The 21,758-nt window shown below is 33.5% G+C and overlaps 1 protein-coding gene across 1 annotated transcript; it reads left to right on the forward strand.

The window, feature by feature from the left end:
* The first annotated feature begins 1,010 nt into the window (after positions 1–1,010).
* Positions 1,011–21,257, forward strand: LOC117719340 (vomeronasal type-2 receptor 116-like). The gene is made up of 6 exons (XM_034517513.1): positions 1,011–1,216; positions 7,144–7,423; positions 7,808–8,614; positions 9,332–9,559; positions 9,921–10,044; positions 20,338–21,257. Exons 1-6 carry the CDS (start codon positions 1,011–1,013, stop codon positions 21,255–21,257), a joined length of 2,565 nt encoding a protein of 854 aa, XP_034373404.1.
* The last annotated feature ends 501 nt before the right edge of the window (positions 21,258–21,758 follow it).

Raw genomic sequence — 21,758 nt, forward strand, 5'->3', positions numbered from 1 at the left:
GAGATAATTTGTACTCTGTACCACATATGTATATCCATCAGACACCCTACCATAAAGGAAATCACTACAGATGATGAATAACAAAGAATGCTTAGAACTGACTTTAAATTGTAAGTCAAACAAAATTATCCAAGAATCGGTGCATTGTAATGACACATAATTATGGAATTCACTCTTGCATATTAATAGAATGGATTTCTTATTCAACATCACAACTATGGCTAATATACCTTGAAGTCACTTAACACAGTACACATAATACTATGTGCACTCAGCTTGTTATTTAACCTGCTTATTAATTAAAAATGAAATAAAAATCTTGATTGCTTTGGATTTAACATTTAATCAGCTTTTGTTAACAACTTATGAATAACATTAATTCCAAATTTATTTTCCATGACCATGTTCTAATATAATTCAATTCATAATAAATGCAAGAATCAAAAATCAGACAGAAAGCAATCACATAAAGTTAATTTCTACAAGTGTTAAAGATGCATAAAGGTATTGCTTACAGATATTAATCTTTTTCTTACTGAGGTCAATTGGATTCAGTTGGAATCATTGACATAATTCTTTATAAAACTCATTGGAATAGCCTATGTAATCAAAGTGACCTATTACAAATGATGTCAGAAAACTAGATTGATGAAGTAAGCTTGTGAAATAATATTCCCAAAAGGAATCATGTCTGGAATCTTTATGTCTATTTACATAAATGTAGTCATAAGGGATACATAGAAGAATAATCATGACCAATATTATTACCCCTATTTTTCACCTGGCCATAGGATCTCAGATGCAGAGCCTCAGGCCAGAGAGTACTTCAGAATACTCCAAAGGCTAACAGTGAACTGAAAAGTAAATGCTGTTACAAGTACATGTGCTCTTTAATAGTAACTACAGTAATAAAAACCAACACCTGGATGCATTCATGAAAATTTGATATGTGAGATTCTGCCCATCTGACGCTTCATGCTGCATTTTGCTCAGGCACCTATCTTAATGACATGGCAAAGATGTTCTCTTTAATTGTCATCTTCTTGATTCTGAAGCTTTCCTTTCTTTTTTGCTTTTTGAGTTACCCCAGGTGCTATTGGAGAACAAAAGACACAGAAAATTATCGAGGAGACACAGAAGTTGATTGTTTCTTTTTCATTTATACAAAGCATGGTAATGTGAAGAATGATTACTACAGTGGGAATCTACACAAGCAGTAAGTATAACTTTCATTTATGGATAAATTCATATAAAGCATTCCAGGATGCTGAGTAATAAGATCCTATGTGCCTTCTAGCTGCCCTTCTCTAAGACACAATTAATATTTATTTTGTGTTTCATGACTGGTCATTTTGCTAGTTATGTTATTTTATGTGTTGCTTGTTTATTGTGATTTTTTAATCACAATCCAGTTAGATGCTGAATGACTGAATTACACTATTGACATTGCTTTTAGAGAGATTCTCTTTATATGCCAATTTCCATATTATGTTTTTACATGATGTTAATGTATGTTGCCTTTTTGGGACTAAATGTCTGAGACATCTAGGGGTCCAGGTTAGTTGAGACTGATGCTCTTCCTATGGTGTTGCCCTCCTCCTAAGCTTTTTCCAGGCTTTTTCTAATTCAATAGAGTACAATGGTTGGGTGTAAGTATCTGCATGTGTCTCAGTCAGCTGCTATTGGGCCTCTCAGAGGACAGCCATGCTAGGCCCCTGTCGGTAAGTACACCATAGCATTAGTAATAATTTCAGGCCTTGGAGTATCCTTTGAGATGGAGCCTAGTTTGGAGTGGTCACTGGATCTCCTTTTTCTCAGTCTTTTTTTTTCCATTTTTGTCACTGCATTTTTTTTTTTTTTTTTGATAGAAACATTTCAGGGTTAGAGTTTTGACTGTGGGATGGCAATCCCAAATGTCCACACTATATCCTGTCTTTCTACAGGTGGTGGACTCTATAATTTCCTTCTACCTACTCTTGGACATTTCATCTAAGTACCTTGTATATTGTTTATATTATGATTAGGTATGGTCCTTGAATACATAATCTCTTTAACACTTTTAAAAGGAAGAGATACTGTGTTTTGTTCAATGTCTTTTTAGCATCTGAGATCATCATGTAAATTTTTGAGTTTGTTTTTAAGGTAGATTACATCAGTGGATTTTCTTTTATTGAATACATGTTGTATCCCTAGGAAGCTTTTTAAATTAACTCACCTATATACTAATAAGTATTAGGTTTTTTTCTTTTGATGCACATCTACAGAGTAATTTACAATAAATCATAGAATAATTCAAATGATTGTCTTTGAACAATGTATAAATGATATACTATTTTCTCCCACAAGTACCCTACATTGTGGTACCATTATTTAAAAAGTATATTACCTATTTTAGGATAGGATAGTATGCATTCTCATCATATTTAAGCCTTTCAAATAATTCTTCCAGAATTATTCATTCCCCCATGATATTATGTGCAATCTTTTAAAAAGCTAAACAAGTTTAATTTGCACTGCAGTTATGAACGCATACATATGGCCTTCCATTCCATGAGGCTTAACTACCAAGGGGATACAGCTTTAAAGATTCTTTTTCATTCAGCGTTTTACTGCATTCAGCATTTATCCATTGCCTATATTCATTCATGTTTTAATCATATTCTATGCACAGATAGATATGTAGTACATTATTTCTCATATGTGTATATACTGGGTTTATATGGAAAAAATAAAAGGCTAATAACTACATAGAGCCTTCAAGTTTGAAAATTCAAAATGTCACTTTGCTTTTATACTTAGAAGTAGAAGACATTGTATTCCACTGAACAGGAAATACTCATCAGATAAACCCTACCCTTTTCACAGATTAAAAGAAATCCCATAATTCATAAGTAGACTCTCACCAAGCAGATTCGAGAATGAGTTATTATTGATGATGGCAAAACAAAACCAATAATATTTTTAAAAATTGAGAGTATCAAATATTTTATATAGAAAACATTGACTATAATATGATTGTATAATAAAAGTTTAATGTAAATTAATGTGTATGATTTGAAAAAATAATACATGAATTTTATTATAGCTAGTTTGATTTAGATTTTTTTTAAATTAAGTTTTGTAGATATATAGTTTGTGATCCATGTGTTTAAAGTGTGAATGCAATGTGTGTGTGTATGTGTGTGTGTGTTTGTGTATGTGTGTGTGTGTGTGTCCAACAACACCGTCAATATTAAAATACTTACATGACTTTATTGGGAACCTTGAATGCTGTATCCACAACTCTTTATCTTTTATAAACCATACCTACCCTATTCTGAAATCTCCTTTCTGTTCCATACTTGTACATTTGAGTTTTTAATATAATTGAAGTTATATGTCTTGTATGCTATTATGCTTTTTTTTTAACTAAGCATACTATTTCCTGTCAGAAGCCATAATGTGACAATCTAATAATTAGCAGGTGATCTTCCTTAAATGGCTTGCATTAGATTATTATATAATCTGTGACAAGTGAGCCCTTAAATCAGCAAGGCTGTAAGGGACTTATTTTAGTAATGATTCCTGCTACTAATATGCTTTTCCTATTATTATTAAACATATGTAACAATCACTAGCAATAGCACATCCCTTTGGAGCAGATCTTTGTAGATCCACAAAGATGTACTGTCTTGTGGTGATGCTATGTAGACAAATAGATGACTTAAGAGTTAATGATGATTCTATAAGAATTTCTAAAGTTTTATCAATGATTATTAAGCTCTTTTATAACAGGAATGTTATTACGTCCTTTTCTGATAGTCAAAATTGCAATGAGAACTCTGCCAGTCTCCCACATTTCATCAGTTAATTGTTCTTAGATAGTAACCAGATTTTCTCCTACTCACACCACATTCTAAAAGTTTTTAAAACAATTAACCTAAAGTCATTACAAGGGAACTAATGATTTATTATAGGTGCTAGGACAGGAGATAAAATATTGCCTGGGTTTATCTATACAAAACTTTACTAATAACTTACAGTTTTAAACCCTCAGTGAACCTGTGGAGCTAGACAGGTGATGAATGTTTAACCAGATAATTACTCCTAATGGATATGCATGTAAATATCCTCTGTTGTAAACTTCTATTTCAATTTATGATTTGATTTTTAGTGTGACCTTGTGATGAACTTTGTAATATGTGATCATGTATTCTGAAAGATGTATAAGTACTGAGGACAAGGAGATGAGAGGCAGAGATACAATGGAGAGATAGAATAGAATTTTTTGCCTTTCCCCACTTAGAGTAGTATATAGAATAGAACTTTTCTCTTTCCCCAAAGAGAGTAGAATTTTTTCATTTTCCCCACTTAGGAACTTTCTGTTTTTCACCTTAGATAGCTTTCATAGGAAACTTTTTACACTTAATAATAAACTCTATAATAACTTCTCTAAGTGTCTTTTCTACTTGTGACCTCAGACCAGCAGGCATAAGTTAGAGCCTAGCAGTTCCAGATGAAATAGAACAAAGGCCATTTACTTAATCCTTTGTTGTTTTTAGGATGAGGTGCTAGGTGCCAGACACTGCAATTTCTGGCCTCAGAGGATCTCAGAAGGCAGGTCAGCTACAGTAGCACAGTAACTTAGATAAGTAAACTTTTATTATACAGCAACCCTAAATATATCATAAGACCAAATTCCGACCCCCGAATCTCGTAAGACTGTCTTACCTGTGCCAATGCTTTTCTCCCTCTACTGTCTCAAGAAGACCCAACAAAAAGAAAGAAGACTTCTCCCCCTAAGCCACGGCTGGCCCCTGGCAATTTTCCAGATCCATCTAAATTTACAACATAAATCACATTTATTTTTCCATCATTGTTTATATAAAATACATTTTATTATAATATACTCGAATTGATAATTTACCTTCCTCAAATACTGAAAGACCATTTACCAATTACCTCCCATATGGAACCACACCATTCACTTTACCCATTAAAAACTTGTCACATAAAGAATAGTAATAAATTGGGATAAAACAAACATTTCATATTATAAAAACCATTCAAACATACAGAAAAGGAGCCCCTGCAATAACAAAAATGCAAGAGAAACACACATATACAAACAAAAATAGACATATGGATCTTTGCAAACAAGAAGCCCATAAACAGAAAAGTGCAGAAGCTATAACGTGAACACAAAAGAAGTGTACACTCCAAAAATTCATCTCCTGAAACTATAATGAGACAAAAAATTCCAAAATATCACTGAATTTATCTTATATTGTTCATGTACTTGGAATTCAGTTTAAACTTAAAGCTGTATCACCAGTGAGTTTTGTATCCCCAGTGGTGATGCAAAATTTAGAGTTGAGATTTCTTCACAATTATAAACCTGGATATACTTTTCTTCTTCTCAATAAAGCCATACAGTTGGAACAGTATTATTATTCAGGACAGTTTCTATATTTTAGTGCAGTATTCTGTTTTTATTTTTTTTTAATATCATGTGTTCAAAGGTGTGTGTTTGTTTTTAGATCTTCAGTTACATAATATTAATCAAGCACCTCACCTTTTTAGACAATTTTATTAATATAAGTGTGTAGTAGAAAGTGAGCTCAAAAATGGTAGTACCCCTACAAGTTATTTCATCATTTAAGATTGTTTCAGCTTTTCTATTTTTTAAATTCTAAACAGTAGTTTGTAAAGAAAAGTCTGTATTATTTGACATATTAAATACTTCAGCAATTGATGTGGATGAATTGGAGAAGTCAATTTTCAAAATGAATATTTGTTTCCAGTACAGAATGACAATCATGTTAAAAAGTATGGCCCAATGTCAGATATTTCTAAATGAAAGAAAATATCTAGTAAATTAGGGAATAAGACTAAAAAATGATTAAAAATAAGAAGTAGTACCTAATAAAGAACATAAAACTTTAAGTCCATTCAATACCAACTTAAGAGACAAAAGTTATCTCCAGTTACATAAATATTTGCTGTAGTCACAAAGCATTTCAGAAAATACAAATGGGGCAAAAGCAAAAATGCTTATGTACAAATACACTGAAGTAATGTGTAATTGTTAAATAAGATTATCAAACCGTATAAAAATATATCAAAGCAGATGTATCGAGTTAAAATATGTTTAATAAAATAGAGAAGTTAAAATGAGCATATTAGAGACAGAGCATATCTGGAAAAACCGAATAAAACCCAAGGTTAGTTATGTGATAGCCAATGATTGTAGAGAAAGAATGAATTTGTACAACCTAAGGGAAATATGTGAAGTGAGAGGAGCTCAATCTGAACAGTAAAATGTTGTGGTTACAACCAATTTTATAGCACCAAATTGTCTAGAGTCTCAAATAGAAAATCAGAAGAGATGACCTGTGTGGAATGAGAAAAAGAGTGTAAGAATTATTGTGGTATATGCATTACCTATGAATTCTTTAGATTTTGGCAATTGTTGACACAGACAAATTTGGCTACCTATTTTTAAATATGTTATGAAGTGTCATGACATTTTTTAGTTCTGATTCTGTTAAGAAGTGTAACATTCTAGATAGCAGATTATTCTCATTTTTTTCTCCACATGTTAGGTATAAGTGATAAAAGGAAGGCATGGGCAGATTCAATGTTGGCTCAGAAATCTTTTCAAATAAATGGATGACATACAAATATTTCACTGTTTTCAAGAAAAAAATGAATTGTAGAAAATTTCAAAAATGACAGAACTTTGTTAATATAAAATTAATATTTAATAAAAACTTTATTAAAAAATCAAAAAAGCACATTGTGCCTAACTGCAGAACACAGTTAAATAAGAGATCAAAAGGAGACGATAAGAAAAAACTCAGTAAATGCTTAACACACACACACACATATATATATATATATATATATATATATATATATATATATATATGACTCAAGATTTCATAACAGAAGCAAATAAATTCAATTCAGCAAATTAAAAAATTCAGATTGTTAAATTATTTTGAACATCTAATATCCTAATACATCACAATAAGAAAGTGTGTCAACATATAAAGGTGTCACAAAGATCCAAAAATTCTTTGAAAAAACCATACTAACTTTAATTTAAGATTACCACAATTACAGCCCATATCCTCCATGATGGGTGTGCTCTGTTTTCAGGGTGCCACCTATGACCATCCACTTGATTTCCTCTGTTTATTTTGCCATTGAAGAAATCAATAGGAACATTTATATTTTACCCAACATTTCCCTACTAGTTGACATTCAATGTAACTCACTTGTGGATTATGTGATAAGAGTTTGGTTCCTTCAAAATGTGAAACTTATTCCTAATTACTACTGTAAAAATCAGAGAAGATATTTAATTGTACTTACGGGACCTCTATGGATAACATCTTACAAACTTGGACCAATCCTGTACTTCTCCAGAACTCCAGAGGTAAATTACGGAGGGTTACATTTAATAAAATACTAACATACCACAGTCTTAGTTTCTGAGTACCAAGGCTGACTAAAAGGCAGAGAATTCATTTATATCTATTCTGATCTATCAAATATAAAATTTAGACACTTTCTTTGGCAAAAACAACAACTTTATGAAAAATAGTCAGAAGAGACAACATGATATAAAATGTTTTACCAGAAGATTTAATTTATCTGTATTGTATAGCAATTCACAAGAAGTTGGATAAAATTTGAATAATGAGATGTAGAATCCACTCTTTATCACACTGCTAGCATGTATTCTAACACACTTAGATCTTAGACTGAGCCCTATGGATTCCGTTTATTTATAGTGATGCTTATGGTTAATATCTTTCAGATTTACTGTGGTTATTTTCATCACCTTCTAAGTGACCAGGAACAGTTTCCTCATCTCTACCAGATGTCTCCCAAGGACACATCTCTACCACTAGCTATCATGTCTCTAGCAGTTCACTTCAGTTGGAACTGGGTAGGACTGATCATTACAGATGATGACCATGGAATTCAATTCCTTTCTGAGTTGAGAACAGAAATGAAGAGAAACGCTGTCTGCTTAGCATTTGTTACTATTATTACAAATGACGTGATTTTACACCGCAAAATGATTCATAAATATTATCACCAAATCATAATGTCATCAGCAAAAGTTGTGGTTGTCTATGGAAATAAAGAATCTCCTTTACAATTTACTTTCATGCTATGGAAATCTAAAAACATTCAGAGACTCTGGGTCAGTGTGTCACAATTTGATATGATCACAATGACAGGAGATTTCATGCTTAACTCCATGCATGGGACACTTATTTTTTCACATCAGCAGTCTGAGATGTCTGGTTTTAAACAATTTATACAGACAGTGTACCCTTCTAACTACAGTAATGACATTTCTTTTGCTAAACTGTGGTGGACCTACTTTAAGTGTTCTTTGCCACCACCTAATTGTAAAACACTGAAGAACTGTCCAACCAAAACACTTTTTAAATGGATTTTTGTGCCACCCCTCGGAATGTCTATGAGTGAATCATGTTTCAGCTTATACAATGCTGTGTATGCTGTGGCCCACTCAATTCATGAGATGCTTCTGCAACAAGTAGACACATGCTCAGAGAATGATGGAAAGTTACTGGAATTTAACCCTTGGAAGGTAATAATTTTTATGCTGAGTGCCATATATAATGTATATAATGAGATGGCATTCAAAATGGGAATCATAAAGTCAAAATCCATTAAATATGCAACCTTTATCTGATATGCATGTATTTTAACACTTCACCTATGCATAAGAGACTTATAATGTTACTTTCATAATTTATGGGATAGATAACAACTTGGTACCAAGTCAGCATTTCACAATCTAAATCATGAAATTTCATCTGATATTTCAATCATACATGTATCTCATGCTTTTGTCTTTTGAAATTTTTTCTCTTGAAATTAGTAAATGAAGTTAAGAAAATGACTTATCTTTTATATGAACAAAAAGTTTCTAATTAATGAAATGAGTAGACCTCAAATAATTTCACGTATTTTTCAATATTTTGAACAATTGAGTTTTTAGTTTCTCTATCTTATGATCAAATAATACTGTTGGTATAAAAAAATAGATAATTTATCACTATTCTCCAAACATAAAACTCATGTGTGCATATATTATGGGATCAAATACAATGAGAAATAGTATTTGTAAAGCAAATTGAAACTTTAAATCTATTTGGAATATATTTTACGTTTTCAGCACTGAATACTTCTGATAAAGGTGGGTTTTAAAAGTACATAATGGAGCTGAGTGACATTTCAAACTTCATAATTTCTGTATGAATGTGTATGGGTAGTTCAAACTAAAATGACAAATATGTTTTAGATGTTCTCTTTTCTGAAGACCATAAAATTTGTAAACCCTGTTGGAGACCTGGTAAACATGAACCAGAATAGAAAACTGGATACAGACTATGATATTTTCTATATCACGGATTTCCTAAAACAATATGGACTTAAAATGAAAATAGGAAGATTTTCTGGTCATTTTCAAAATGGTGAACAACTGTTTGTGTCTGATGAAATGATAGAGTGGGCTACAGATAGCAAGCAGGTAAGTTAGTTTTAATTTTAATGTTTTACATGAAGCAAAACTACCTATAATCTTTTCTACTTTTGTTTTATTATGGAATAAAATTTTTGACATTTCCTCATTCATTGACTTCCACCATCCTAAATTCTCTCTCTCCATCATTTGATCTCTCTTACGCACCTTCTCATAAGTGTTTCATGACATAAAAATCACCATATGTCCATAAAAGTTTAACAGTAAAAACAGAACAATGTAATTTTGCTTTATTAAATGATACTGTGTGTAAGGGAAGATCTTTCTGTGTCCTTCTCTTTTTAATCACTGCAGTCTTTGACATATAAGTTAAACTGTTTATTTCTATAATTTATCTGATTTTCTTCAGATGCTAGCCTTGAAATGTAATGTGCCTTGCAGACCAGGACTCAGAAAATACTTTCAGGAGGGAAAGGCTGTCTGCTGTTTTGATTGTTACCCCTGCCCAGAAAATGAAATTTCCAACATGACAGGTAAGGGTATGTTTTCTCAAAGTAATAAAATTGCTTATATCTCCAATATGCACATAGTTCTCAAAAGTATTTTTGTAGAAAGGGAAAGATATAGTAAAAAAAATCACTAACACTGATTTGATACAATAAACTCTGTGTCTTGGACTATATTTTTGTTTCAAACTTCTAGAGGCAATGAAAATAATGTTTCTCCAGATTACTAAATATTATGCATTTCTTATGGTTGTATGCATCAAATTTATTGAAGATGTAGATAATTTGCATTTTTAAATTTTCTCACAATCACTAGATATTAATTGATGTTTTGTCATGTTTTTGACGTATGCATTTTTATTGTCCTATGGTAGATCAATAGTATTATTGACCGTTTACATTTTCAATTTTCGTATGGTTCACAGATGAGTTTGGAGTCCAACATCTGGAACTCTAAATAATAACTTTTATTCTAATATTTATATCGAGGATACACAGTTATATCATAGTTAAATAGGTAGTGATATCTACATTAGGATTAACAAAAGCTTCAAAAATGATTTTTCAAAATAGTAGTCCATTATGATATGACGTATAGAATAAATTGATGTTGTAGAGTTTAGAAATGGCCAAGCAAATAACAGAAAATAAAACAACCAGGCCAGTCTGTAAATGGTTCCATATAATTTGCATGTGAAAATTATGAAGTTGAAGTACATTTGAAAATTTGTACTAAAATATTAACCAATTTTTCACTACACAACCCAGAGACTACAGTAAGATTTGGAAATAATGAGTGATAAATAAAAGAGAAATTATTAAAACCATTATCAATACAAATGATGTTATAGCACATGTATCAGAATCAAATAAACAGTGAAATTTATTGTCTTTTGTGTTGTTTGAATACTAGACAGGAAATTTTCTTTTCCCTCATACAGTACTTCCAGCCACATTTCCTGTCTTATTCTTCTTGGCTTACTCCCTAGTCCCTATCTCTGAGACCATTCCCCTTTTATTTTATGTACAGTAATGTGTAGATATCCAAAAAAGACAGTCAAATAGGACAACAGAAGAATTGTCTACATTAAAACAAGCCAAGAGTCATTATATCAAGGATGGACAAGGCAACCTAGTAGGAGAAAATGAGTTTCAAAGTCCAGCAAACAGGCAGGGAAATACCTGCTTTCACTGTTAAGAGTTCTACCAAAACTCAAGCTAACTGCCATACCATATTTGTAGAGGATATGGTGCAGACCTACAAAGGCTTCTTGCTAGATGCTTTAATTTTTGTTACTCTCATGGGAGATTCTCACCTAATTGAAATGGAAGAATATGGGTTCATTTTTTTTTGGTGTTTTGCATTCCCTCTGTATTTTTCAATTTTTCCTATCCTATTTTTCTGAAGGGAGGCACATGATAAAGATGTCTAATTTAGACTCTCTCTGCTTGCCTGACTAAGGCACTATACACCTGCTCCTATCCGCTACTTAGGAAAGCTTTTCTGCTGATGCCTGGATCAGGCATTGATCATGATATCAGGTTTCTGATGGTTATATTTTGACCAAGCATCAACATGGGTTGTTTACAGATTTTCTTGTCAACTGCTCAGTCAATAACTCAGCCAATTTTTACACAGCACTCTAATTTTCTCGTTGCCAAAGAACACAATTTAGCCTCTGTAATCTCCATTAGTAGAAAATGTTCATAAGGGCCATCCCCATAGATTTCAAAAGTTTCTACTGTATTATATTTCCACATGGTCAACCAAATACCTTCAAATTCCAACTGTTCCCTCTTCACTCTCCTTCCATAACCTAAAAGAGACAACTTGCTCTTCTGTCTTCTTCTGCCCTCAACAACACAAAGGATCTTTTCTATTTTGTCATCCCAGTAAGATTCATGCTCTTGTGCCTTATCGTTTGTTAAGAGCTAGTATCAACTTTTAAATTAATGATACTACATATGTTTTCTAGATGTGGGTTATGTAACTCAGGATGACTTTTTCTAGTTCTATCCATTTGTCAGAAAATTTCATGGTGTCATTTTGTTTTTAACAACTGAGTAATACTATATTGTATAAATGTATGCTATTTGCTTTATGAGGCTACAGTTGCAGTACAACTTCTTGTTTTCAGTTTCTGGCAATTTTGACTATAGACACAAAAACATAGTTGAAAATTGTCCTTGTGGTATGAGAGAGTAGTAGGCAAATATACAAGAGTGGTATAGCTGGGTTTGGCAATAGAGCTATTCCCAGTTTTCTGAGAAATTGGCTTGCTTTTTTCATAGTTGCTTTATAAGTTTGTATTCCTATCAGCAATGGAGAAATATTCCCTTTGCCCCACATGCTTGCTTCCATGAACTATGACCTGAGGTATTAAATTTAGCCATTTTACAGATAAAGATGGAATCTCAAAATGGATTTGAATTGCATTTCCATAATGGCTGAGGATGATAAAAGTCTCTTTATATTTTTCACAGCCCTTTAAGACTCTTATTTTTAGAATTCTCCATTTAATTCTGTATCTAAATTTTAAATTGTATTTTTTCTTATCGAGTTTCCTGAAAAAATTCTATATTTTGGTTATTAGCCTTCCTTTGAATAAAAATGAGGAAAAGATTTACCAATCCTTAGGCTGTGTATTTTTTTTTCTCAATTTTGGTTTCCTTTGCTTTAAAGAAAATGTTCACTTACATAATGACCCATGATAATTTGTTGGTGTTAGTGCCTGGTCTAGTGGTCTTTTTATCAGAAAGCAATGTCTTGGGTCAGTGTATTCTTTTGATCATTCTCTTACACTCTGGAACGATGGGTTTAATTTTATGTTAAAGTCTTTGATCCAATTAGACAGAAGAATTATGTATGGAAATAAATATAAATTTATTTTTATTCTACATACAGACATCCAGTTTAACCCACACTATTTCTTAAAGATTTCTTCCCCCTGCAAGAGTGTATTTCTGGGTTCTTTATGCAATAGAAAGGGCCCATAGGTAAGTGAATTTATCTCTCATCACCAATTCCATTCCACTGATCAATGTGCCTATTTTTATGCCAATATCATACAACTTTTAGTACTATAGTTCTATAATAATACTTAAAATCAGAAATAGTGATTCACCCAGAAATTTTATTTTTCAAGATTAGGAAATATTCTATCATAGTCTATAAAAATTTATGTTTGCATTTTAATTGGATTGTTTGTATCCATATGTTGAAGTTGGAAGAATGGCATTTTACTATGTTATTCAACTGATCTAAGACATTTTCCTTCTTCAATTTCTTCTTCAATCAATTTGTCATTTATATATAGAGAAGCTTCTGATTTTGTGGGTGTGTGTATGTGTGTGTGTGTTAATCTTGTATCCCGCCACTTTGCTGATAATTTTTATCAGCTACAGGAGATATCTACTGGAATATTTCAGGACAGATGTCTTTACAACCATATCATCAGTAAATAATGTTGCTTTTACTTTAATCTCTCTAAATTCTGTAGCTTGATACTCTTCAGTATGTTCTTGCTCTAACTAAAACACCAAGTACTAACTTGAATAGATAGTGAAATAGTGTATCTGTCTTGGTCCTGATTTAAATATATTATTTACATAATTGTTTATTTGATTTTTTGTTTATTTATTTGCATTCTAAGGCTGCACCATTCCTAGAGCTACCATTAAAGAATTCCTACCCCTACCCCAATCCACTTCACTTTATTTTGGAGTGGTCAGTCCACCTGGTTATCCTGCTATCTTGGCACAAGTTTCTGCATGCTTAGGCATATGCTCTCCTACTGGGACCAAACAAGGCAGTTACAGAGATTGAAATGTATATCTGCTTTATCTGTGATGTGGACCTTGGCCCAGCTGTGTATGCTCTTTGGTTGATGGCTCAGTCTCTAAGTGCTCGCAGGGTCAGCAATGGAAGAGTGTAGCCTTTTGTCTACATCCTCACCAGAATATGCTGTCACATGAAGTTTTTGATCCCAGACATTTTGGTGCATATAAGATGGAATCTCAAGGTCATTTTAATATGCATTTCCATGATGATTAAGGATGTTAAAAATTTTTTCAGTGCTACTCTTTCATTCAAGATTTCTCTGTTGAGAATTATGTTTAACTCTGTAACCCATTTTCTAATTGGGTTAATTGGTTTGTTGATATCCAATTTCCTGAGTTCTTTGTATATTTAGATATTAACAACTTCTTCATAAGTAGGTTTGAGGAAGAAACTTTTACAATCAGTAGGCTATTCTATTGACAGTGTCCTCTGCCTTAGAGGACCCTTTCAGTTTGATGAGGCTCTGTTATAGATAGAAAATTAGATTCTAGCAGCATGGATGGTAGGCAGCTAACCACATATTGTGCTGAGTAAGACTTATTAAGAATATAGTCTGTGTGTGCTTTTTACCCAGGATTTCAATAATATGAGATAGGGTAGAAACACTGGGCTTGGATTTAAATATTCTTCCAAACAGAAGCTGCCCTTGTAATTTTGTAGCAAGATTAGGGTAGATCCTGAGAATTGTGTGGGAGAAAATAGACAGAGTATGAATGGTCTACAGAGATCCTAGCTGGTCTTCTGGCAGGTCTGGCATGTGGAATAGCAGGTGTTGTAACCCTTGAAGATTTAAAATATAATATTTTTATAATACTTGATTTTTTTGTTTTTGTTGGCCCCATCCATCCACCTTGCCACAGTTTCTCATCCCATTCATCTACCCCTTGCCTCCTAGAGGATGCTCCCCTCACCAGATCTCCCCCACCTCTAGGACCTGAAGTCTCTAGAAAATTATGTGCATTTTCTATCACTGAGACTAGAACATGCAGATCTATGTTTTATGTGCATAAGGTACCTCTAACTGGCCTATGTATAGTGTTGGTTGGTGTCTATATCTTTGGGAGCTCCCTAGGATCTGGATTAGTTTAGCCTGTTGGTCTTCCTATGGGTTTGCTTTTCCTAACAGATTCTTCAATCCTTCCCCTAATTCAAACCAGAATCCTTGACTTCAGTACAATGGTTGGGTATAAGTGACTGCTTTCGTCTCAGTCAGCTGACAATAGGTCCTCTCAGAGGACAGCCATGCCAAGTTCCCATATACAAGCACATTATAGCACCAGTAGTACTGTGAGGTCTTGGTTGCCAACCCCCCCCACCCCGTTTCATATGAAATGGATCCCAAGTTGGGGAATTATTGGACTGTCTTTCTGTGAATCTCTTCTCCATTTTTGTCCCTGCATTTCTTTTACACAGGAACAATTCTACAATTCAGGGTCAGAAATTTCACTGTGGATTAGTAGCCCTGTTCCTCCACTTGAGGCCTTGTCTATCTTCTGAAGGTGAACTCTGAGTTCTCTCTTCCCAATGCTGACTATTTTTGCTTTGGTTAAACCCAATGAGTTATAAGAGTCTCTCACCTCCTAGGTCACTGGTACTTTCTAGCAGGTTGTTCACATTTGCCCCACCCCCGGCTGCTTATTTAATTTCATATTATGTGGGTGATGGGTTTCACTCCTGAATACCATATTTAATCCTTCTCCCCTTTTGGCCTTTCCCTCCCCTCTCCCATCTAGTTTCCTCCCAAACTCTGCCTCCTGTGATTATTTTCTTCCCCCTTTTAAGTGAAATTGAAACATCCCCACTTGGTCATTTCTCCTTCTTGCACTTCTTATGGTCTCTGGGTTGTTTCCTAGGTATGTTGTACTTTTTGACTAATATCCATTTAACAGTGAGTACATTCCATATGTGTTTTTTTTGTTTTGTTTCTGAGTTACCTCATTTAGGATAATATTTTCTAGCTCCATGCATTTGACTGCAAAATTCATGATGTCCTCATTTTTAATAGCTAAAGAGTATTCCATTTCTCCATCCATTCTTTGTTTGAGGGTCATCTGTGTTATTTCCAGTGTCTGGCTATTACAAATAAGGTTGATATAAACATTGTGGAAAACATATCCCTGTGATATGGTGTGGCATTTTTTGGACATATGCCCAAGAGTAGTTTATCTGGGTCTTCAGGTAGAACTATTTCTAATTTTTAAAGGAACCACCAGATTGATTTCAAAGTGGTTGTACCAGTTTGCAATCCTATCAGCAATGGAAGACTGTTTCTCTTTCTACACATTCTTGCCAGCATGTGTTGTCATTTGAGTCTTTGTTCTTAGCCATTCTTTTTTTTTTTTTTTTTTTACTTTTAGATATTAACTTTATTTTTTTATTAGATATTTTATTTACACTTCAGATGGCATCCCCTTTCTCCATTCCCCCCAACCCCCTTAGGAAACCCCTATCCCATGCCCCCTTTTCCTTTTTGCATTTATACATTTTTTAAAAAATAATGTTAATCATAGGCTTTATAAGTTTGGAATTGTTCAATCAGAGGTGTAACCCACTGACCAACCTAGATATAACTACTATCTTTGACTGGTGGAGACACGTGAACATCTGCCTCCCTGTCTTCCCCCTCTTTCTCTCTTTCATCACCTAGCTTCTCCTCTCCTTCTTCTCCTCTTCTTACTCCTTTTCTTCCTCTCAGTACTCCTCCTACCTTAGCTCCTCCTACACGTCACCCTTCCTGTTAAAATGAAACTTTTCTCTCAAAATACAATTAGAGCATAATTATGCCAATTTGTACCAGTGAGGTACAGGATAGTCCTAATACCCAGTCCATCCTTTTGTTGACTAACCAGCTCCTCTGTCATCTATTCTAACTAAAACATTTAGTTCTGAACCTGGTTTTAGGATGAATGTCAGCTGATGACCATCCACTCAAATGTTTTCTCTTAAGGTCAATAGCTATATGTTTTCAACCCCATCAGAAATCCAGAATGACTGAGTTAACTACAATTGTGGGAAGCACAAATCATAGCTTCTAAAATTTAGCCGATTTATAGAGACCTCTGAACACCTGGACACTCGCTCTACTTCAAAAAATTGGAGCATCTGTTTTTCTGCCTTCTGGCCCAGGATCATCTGACAGACCTTAGTGCTGCAGAATTATTAAGGGCTGATTACTCTGTCTAGGCAGATATAATCAGTCGACTATTCTGCAAGTGTGTCCTTTTCTGGACGTTCTTAGCCATTCTGATTGGTTGAGGTAGAATTTCAGGGTCAGTGTTGTTTTGATTTACATTTCCCTGATGACTAAGTACTTTAAACATTTGTTTAATTGCTTCAAAAATTCCTCAAGATTCCTCTTTTGTGAAATCTTTTTTGAGGCCTGTACCCCATTTTATAATTGGGTTATTTGGTTCTTTGGAGAATAGTTTCTTCAGTTCTTTATATATTTTGAGCATGAGCCTCTGGTCAGATGGAGAGTTAGTGAAGATTTTTTTTTTTTTTTTCTAATCAGTAGGTTGCCAATTTTCTCAATTGATGGGGTGTTTTTCCTTACAGAAACTTTCATGTAAGTTTCATGAGGTCCTATTTGTCAATTTTTGATCATAGAGCCTGAGCTGTTGGTGTTTTGTTCACCTGTTTGGGAAATTTTCACCTGTGCCAATGAGTAAAAGGCTTTTTTACAACTTTCTCTTCTATTAGATTCAGTGTATCTGGTTTTAGGGTAAGGTCCTTCATCTACCTTGACTTGAGCTTTGTGTAAGGTGAACAATATGGACCTACTTTCATTCTCTTATATATCACAGTTAGACCAGCACATTTTATTGAAGATGCTTTCTTTTTTCCACTGTATTTTTGGCTTTTTTGTTAAAGACCAAGTTTCTGTTGGTGTATGAGTTTATTTTGGGGGTTTTCATTTTATTCCATTGAGTAACATGTCTGTCTGTGTACTAGTACCATGGAGTTTGTAATCACTATTGCTTTGCTTTGTAGTACAGCCTGAGGTCATGGATGGTTATTTCCCCCCGGATGTCCTTTTATTGTTGAGAATTGTTTTGGCTCTCCTGGGTTGTTTCTTTCTTTTTTTTTTTTTTTGTTTTGTTTTGTTTTGTTTTTTGTTATTTTTTATTTTTCATATACATTGTAAAATTGCTCTTTCCATGTTTCTAAAGTATTGTGTTGGAATTTTGATGAAGGTTACATTGAATTTGCAGGTTGCACTTGGTAATGAGTTCATTTTTACTATGTTAATTTTACCAATGCATGAGCATAAGAGATCTTTACATCTTTTGAGGTCTTCTTCAATTTCTTTTTCCAGGTATTTGAAGTTCTTATCAGAGAAATCTGTCACTTGTTTGATAAGAGTCAAACTCAAATATTTTATAGAATTTGTGGCTTTTGTGAAGGGTTGCTGCATCCCTAATTTCCTTTTCAGAATGTTTATCATTTGTATAAAGGAAGGCTACTAATTTGTTTGTGTTAATTTTTTTCCTGCCACTTTGCTGAATTGTTCATCTACTGTAGAAGTTCTCTGGTGGAATTTTGGGGATCAGTTATATATACTGTCATATCATATGAAAATACCTTGGGTACTTCCTTCACAATTTGTATCCCTGATTCTGTATTCTGGTTTTATTGCCCTTGCTAGAACTTTTAAGTTCTATATTTAAAAGATATGAGGAAAGTAGAAAAACTACTTGATCACTTCTAGGTGAGTAAAATGTTGGAGTGTTTGAATACTTCTGCTCATCAATTTAGATAACACTGTTCAGCTAAATCAAAAAGAAAATAGAAAAAGATCCCAATGTACATCTTTGAATGCAGAGACTCAGTACTAGAAAAAAAGCACCACTTTTCATTTTGATCTATTAGCTTAATTGGTTAAAAAAACTGAATATACTATTGTGTAAACTACCAGTATACAAGCAGAATGAATCTCTAAAACCTCCAACTGCTGAAGTCTGTCAAAATTATTTTTGAGGCATTTACAATTATTTAGAGCATGGTATTTTTTAATAAGTACTACAGCCTATGGAGTACTGAGTAGTCAAATCTTATATAAATATGTAAACCAGTCATATACTATGCCCTTCCACAATTCACACACTGAATCATAAAACTGAAGGTGATATTTTTAACATATAAGGAAATTGGGTAATGATTTTTCATATTGTCTCTTCCTTGTTGATGTTATTGGTGCTGTTTATAATTCAATATTCTGGAAATTATAATATGATTGCATTGTTTCTTTCCCTATCTTTCCTACAAAAACTCTCAAACACCCCCTCCTTATTCTTTTTCAAATTTATGGCATTTTATTAAGTGGTTTCTTTCACACACAGAGACACATGTACACACACACAAACACAATCATACACACACACATATGATAGATGGATAGGTAGATAGATAGATAGATAGATAGATAGATAGATAGATAGATAGATATTTCTAGGTACAAACAAATCACTCTCTATATTATGTGTATGTTTACAGGGAGGATAAGGTTCTTGTCCAATTAAAGTTAATTGGTATATGCTTCTCACGTGAAAAAAATTTAACTCACGCTCCATATTCCTTTGTTATCTATAATTCCCTAAGATAGAATTATGCATGATGTTTCTTCCCTACTCTAATGGGTCTGATTTTTTGTTTTTATTTTCAGTCAGCTCAGGGTTAAGAAGCCCTCTTTGGTGAGATGTTTATGGGTATTGCCTGTGGCCTTCCTAGAAGGTAACACACCTATATAAAACTATCTTGTTCTCGAGCTCTTTCACCCTTTAAACACTTTCTTTTGTAATTTTCTAGCCATAACTGAGGAATTGATTTTGTAGAGGTATTAATTGGACTAGATTCCAAAACTATAAATTTTTATTGACTATGATTTTCATTAACTATGTGTCTCTTTCAAAGGTAAGCTTCCATAGTGAATGAGAAGAACTATAAATATTTGTATGTGTAAGAACAAATATTTAGAAGAAAGTTTGGGATTCTAATGGTTTAGTAAAATTTGGCTGTAAATTATTTTCCAAGACATGGAATAGTACAGTTTATATGCCCAAATATTTGCTTTAGACCACATGTAGGACCCCACGTTTTGCTGATACATATCTCCACTGACACATCTTCTGAGTTCTTCTTTTGCATACTATATTCAATTAGAAGTGAAAATTGTGTGATTATATGAGTGATCAATGTAAGGCATATTATTGTGAAAACATAAAAATTATGCAACAGTACAGATTTTTTTTCTGACAAATATGATGAACATTTATATATATTAGATAAATATGAACGAAAGCTTCCATAAAGATTAGAAGCATTGGAATTTAGGATCACATCTTATGAAGCTCCCATATTTAAGTTTGCTTCTAAGGCAAGATAAGTCTAATTTACTTATGAATTTTTAAAGCATAAGGTTAGTGTATCTTGTAAATACCCTAGAAAAATTAAATCTGATAATACTTTCCTTTCTATACTAGACATGGATCAATGTGTGAAGTGTCCAGAGGATGAGTATGCCAACACTTATCAAACTAACTGCCTCAAAAAGATTGTGACATTTCTGGATTATGGAGACCCCTTGGGAATGGCTCTGGCTGGCTTGGCTCTGTGCTTCTCTGCTCTTACAGCTGTTGTCCTCTGCGTCTTCTTGAAACACCGAGACACTCCCATAGTCAAGGCCAATAATGAAACTCTCAGTTATGTCCTACTCATCTCTCTCATATTTTGTTTTATCTGTTCCTTGTTCTATATTGGTTATCCCAGTATGGTCAGGTGCATCCTGCAGCAGACAATATTTGCCATTGTGTTCACTGTGGCTGCCTCTACTATCTTAGCCAAGACAATTACTGTAGTGCTAGCATTTAAGATCACTGTTCCAGGAAGAAGATTGAGGTGGCTGCTGCTTTCAGGGGCACCTAATTACATCATTCCCATATGCACCTTGATCCAAATGATTCTCTGTGGAATATGGCTGGGAACTTCTCCACCATTTGTTGATGCTGATCTACACACGGTACATGGACACATCATCATTGTTTGCAGCAAAGGTTCAGCGATTGCCTTCTACTGTGTCCTGGGATACATGGGCTCTCTGGCTCTAGCCAGTTTCACTGTGGCTTTCCTCGCCAGGAATCTGCCTGACACATTCAATGAGGCCAAGCTCCTGACGTTCAGCATGCTCGTGTTCTGCAGCGTTTGGATCACCTTCCTCCCTGTCTACCACAGCACTAAGGGCACGGCTATGGTTGCTGTGGAGGTCTTCTGTATCTTGGCCTCCAGTGCAGGGATGCTTCTTTGCATATTTGTCCCAAAGTGCTACATTATTTTGTTGAGACCACAAATAAATTCTTTTTATGAGTTTAGAAAAATGCAAGCTAAAGCTAAAAATATCAGTTAAATTTAACTGCTTACATAGTATGCCAAACATATTTACATGATTACCATATTGTTTCTATGTATTATAATAATATGTGGGTTTCTAAAATTAAAAAAATGTAGAAAACAATTTGAACAATAAAGATTTAATATGTGATGAGGCTGTTAGTCTTTTGGATCAAAACATGAAATCAAGCACTTTTATACTTAATGCTGGTATGTTTTTATCATTGAAACATCTAATATCTGAAAATTGTTACTTGGCTATACAAATTAATTCATTTGACACCTATTTTCCACAACTAATTGTATGTTATTTTTAGATTCTACAAAAAGATTTTCCCATGTAGATTTTTTAATACAATATGTATATTGTCAAATAGATTTAAGACAGAAAGCTTATATTTTGATCTAGAACTGCAAAGACATCTGCAAAACATAATTTTAAAAATTTCTATGTGAAGTGGTATCCTAGTACATGATATGATAAGAATAAAAAGAAAGGCTCAAATGAGGATGCTCA

The sequence above is a fragment of the Arvicanthis niloticus genome, chromosome 1 (genome assembly GCF_011762505.2).
Source record: "Arvicanthis niloticus isolate mArvNil1 chromosome 1, mArvNil1.pat.X, whole genome shotgun sequence".
NCBI lineage: Eukaryota > Metazoa > Chordata > Mammalia > Rodentia > Muridae > Arvicanthis > Arvicanthis niloticus.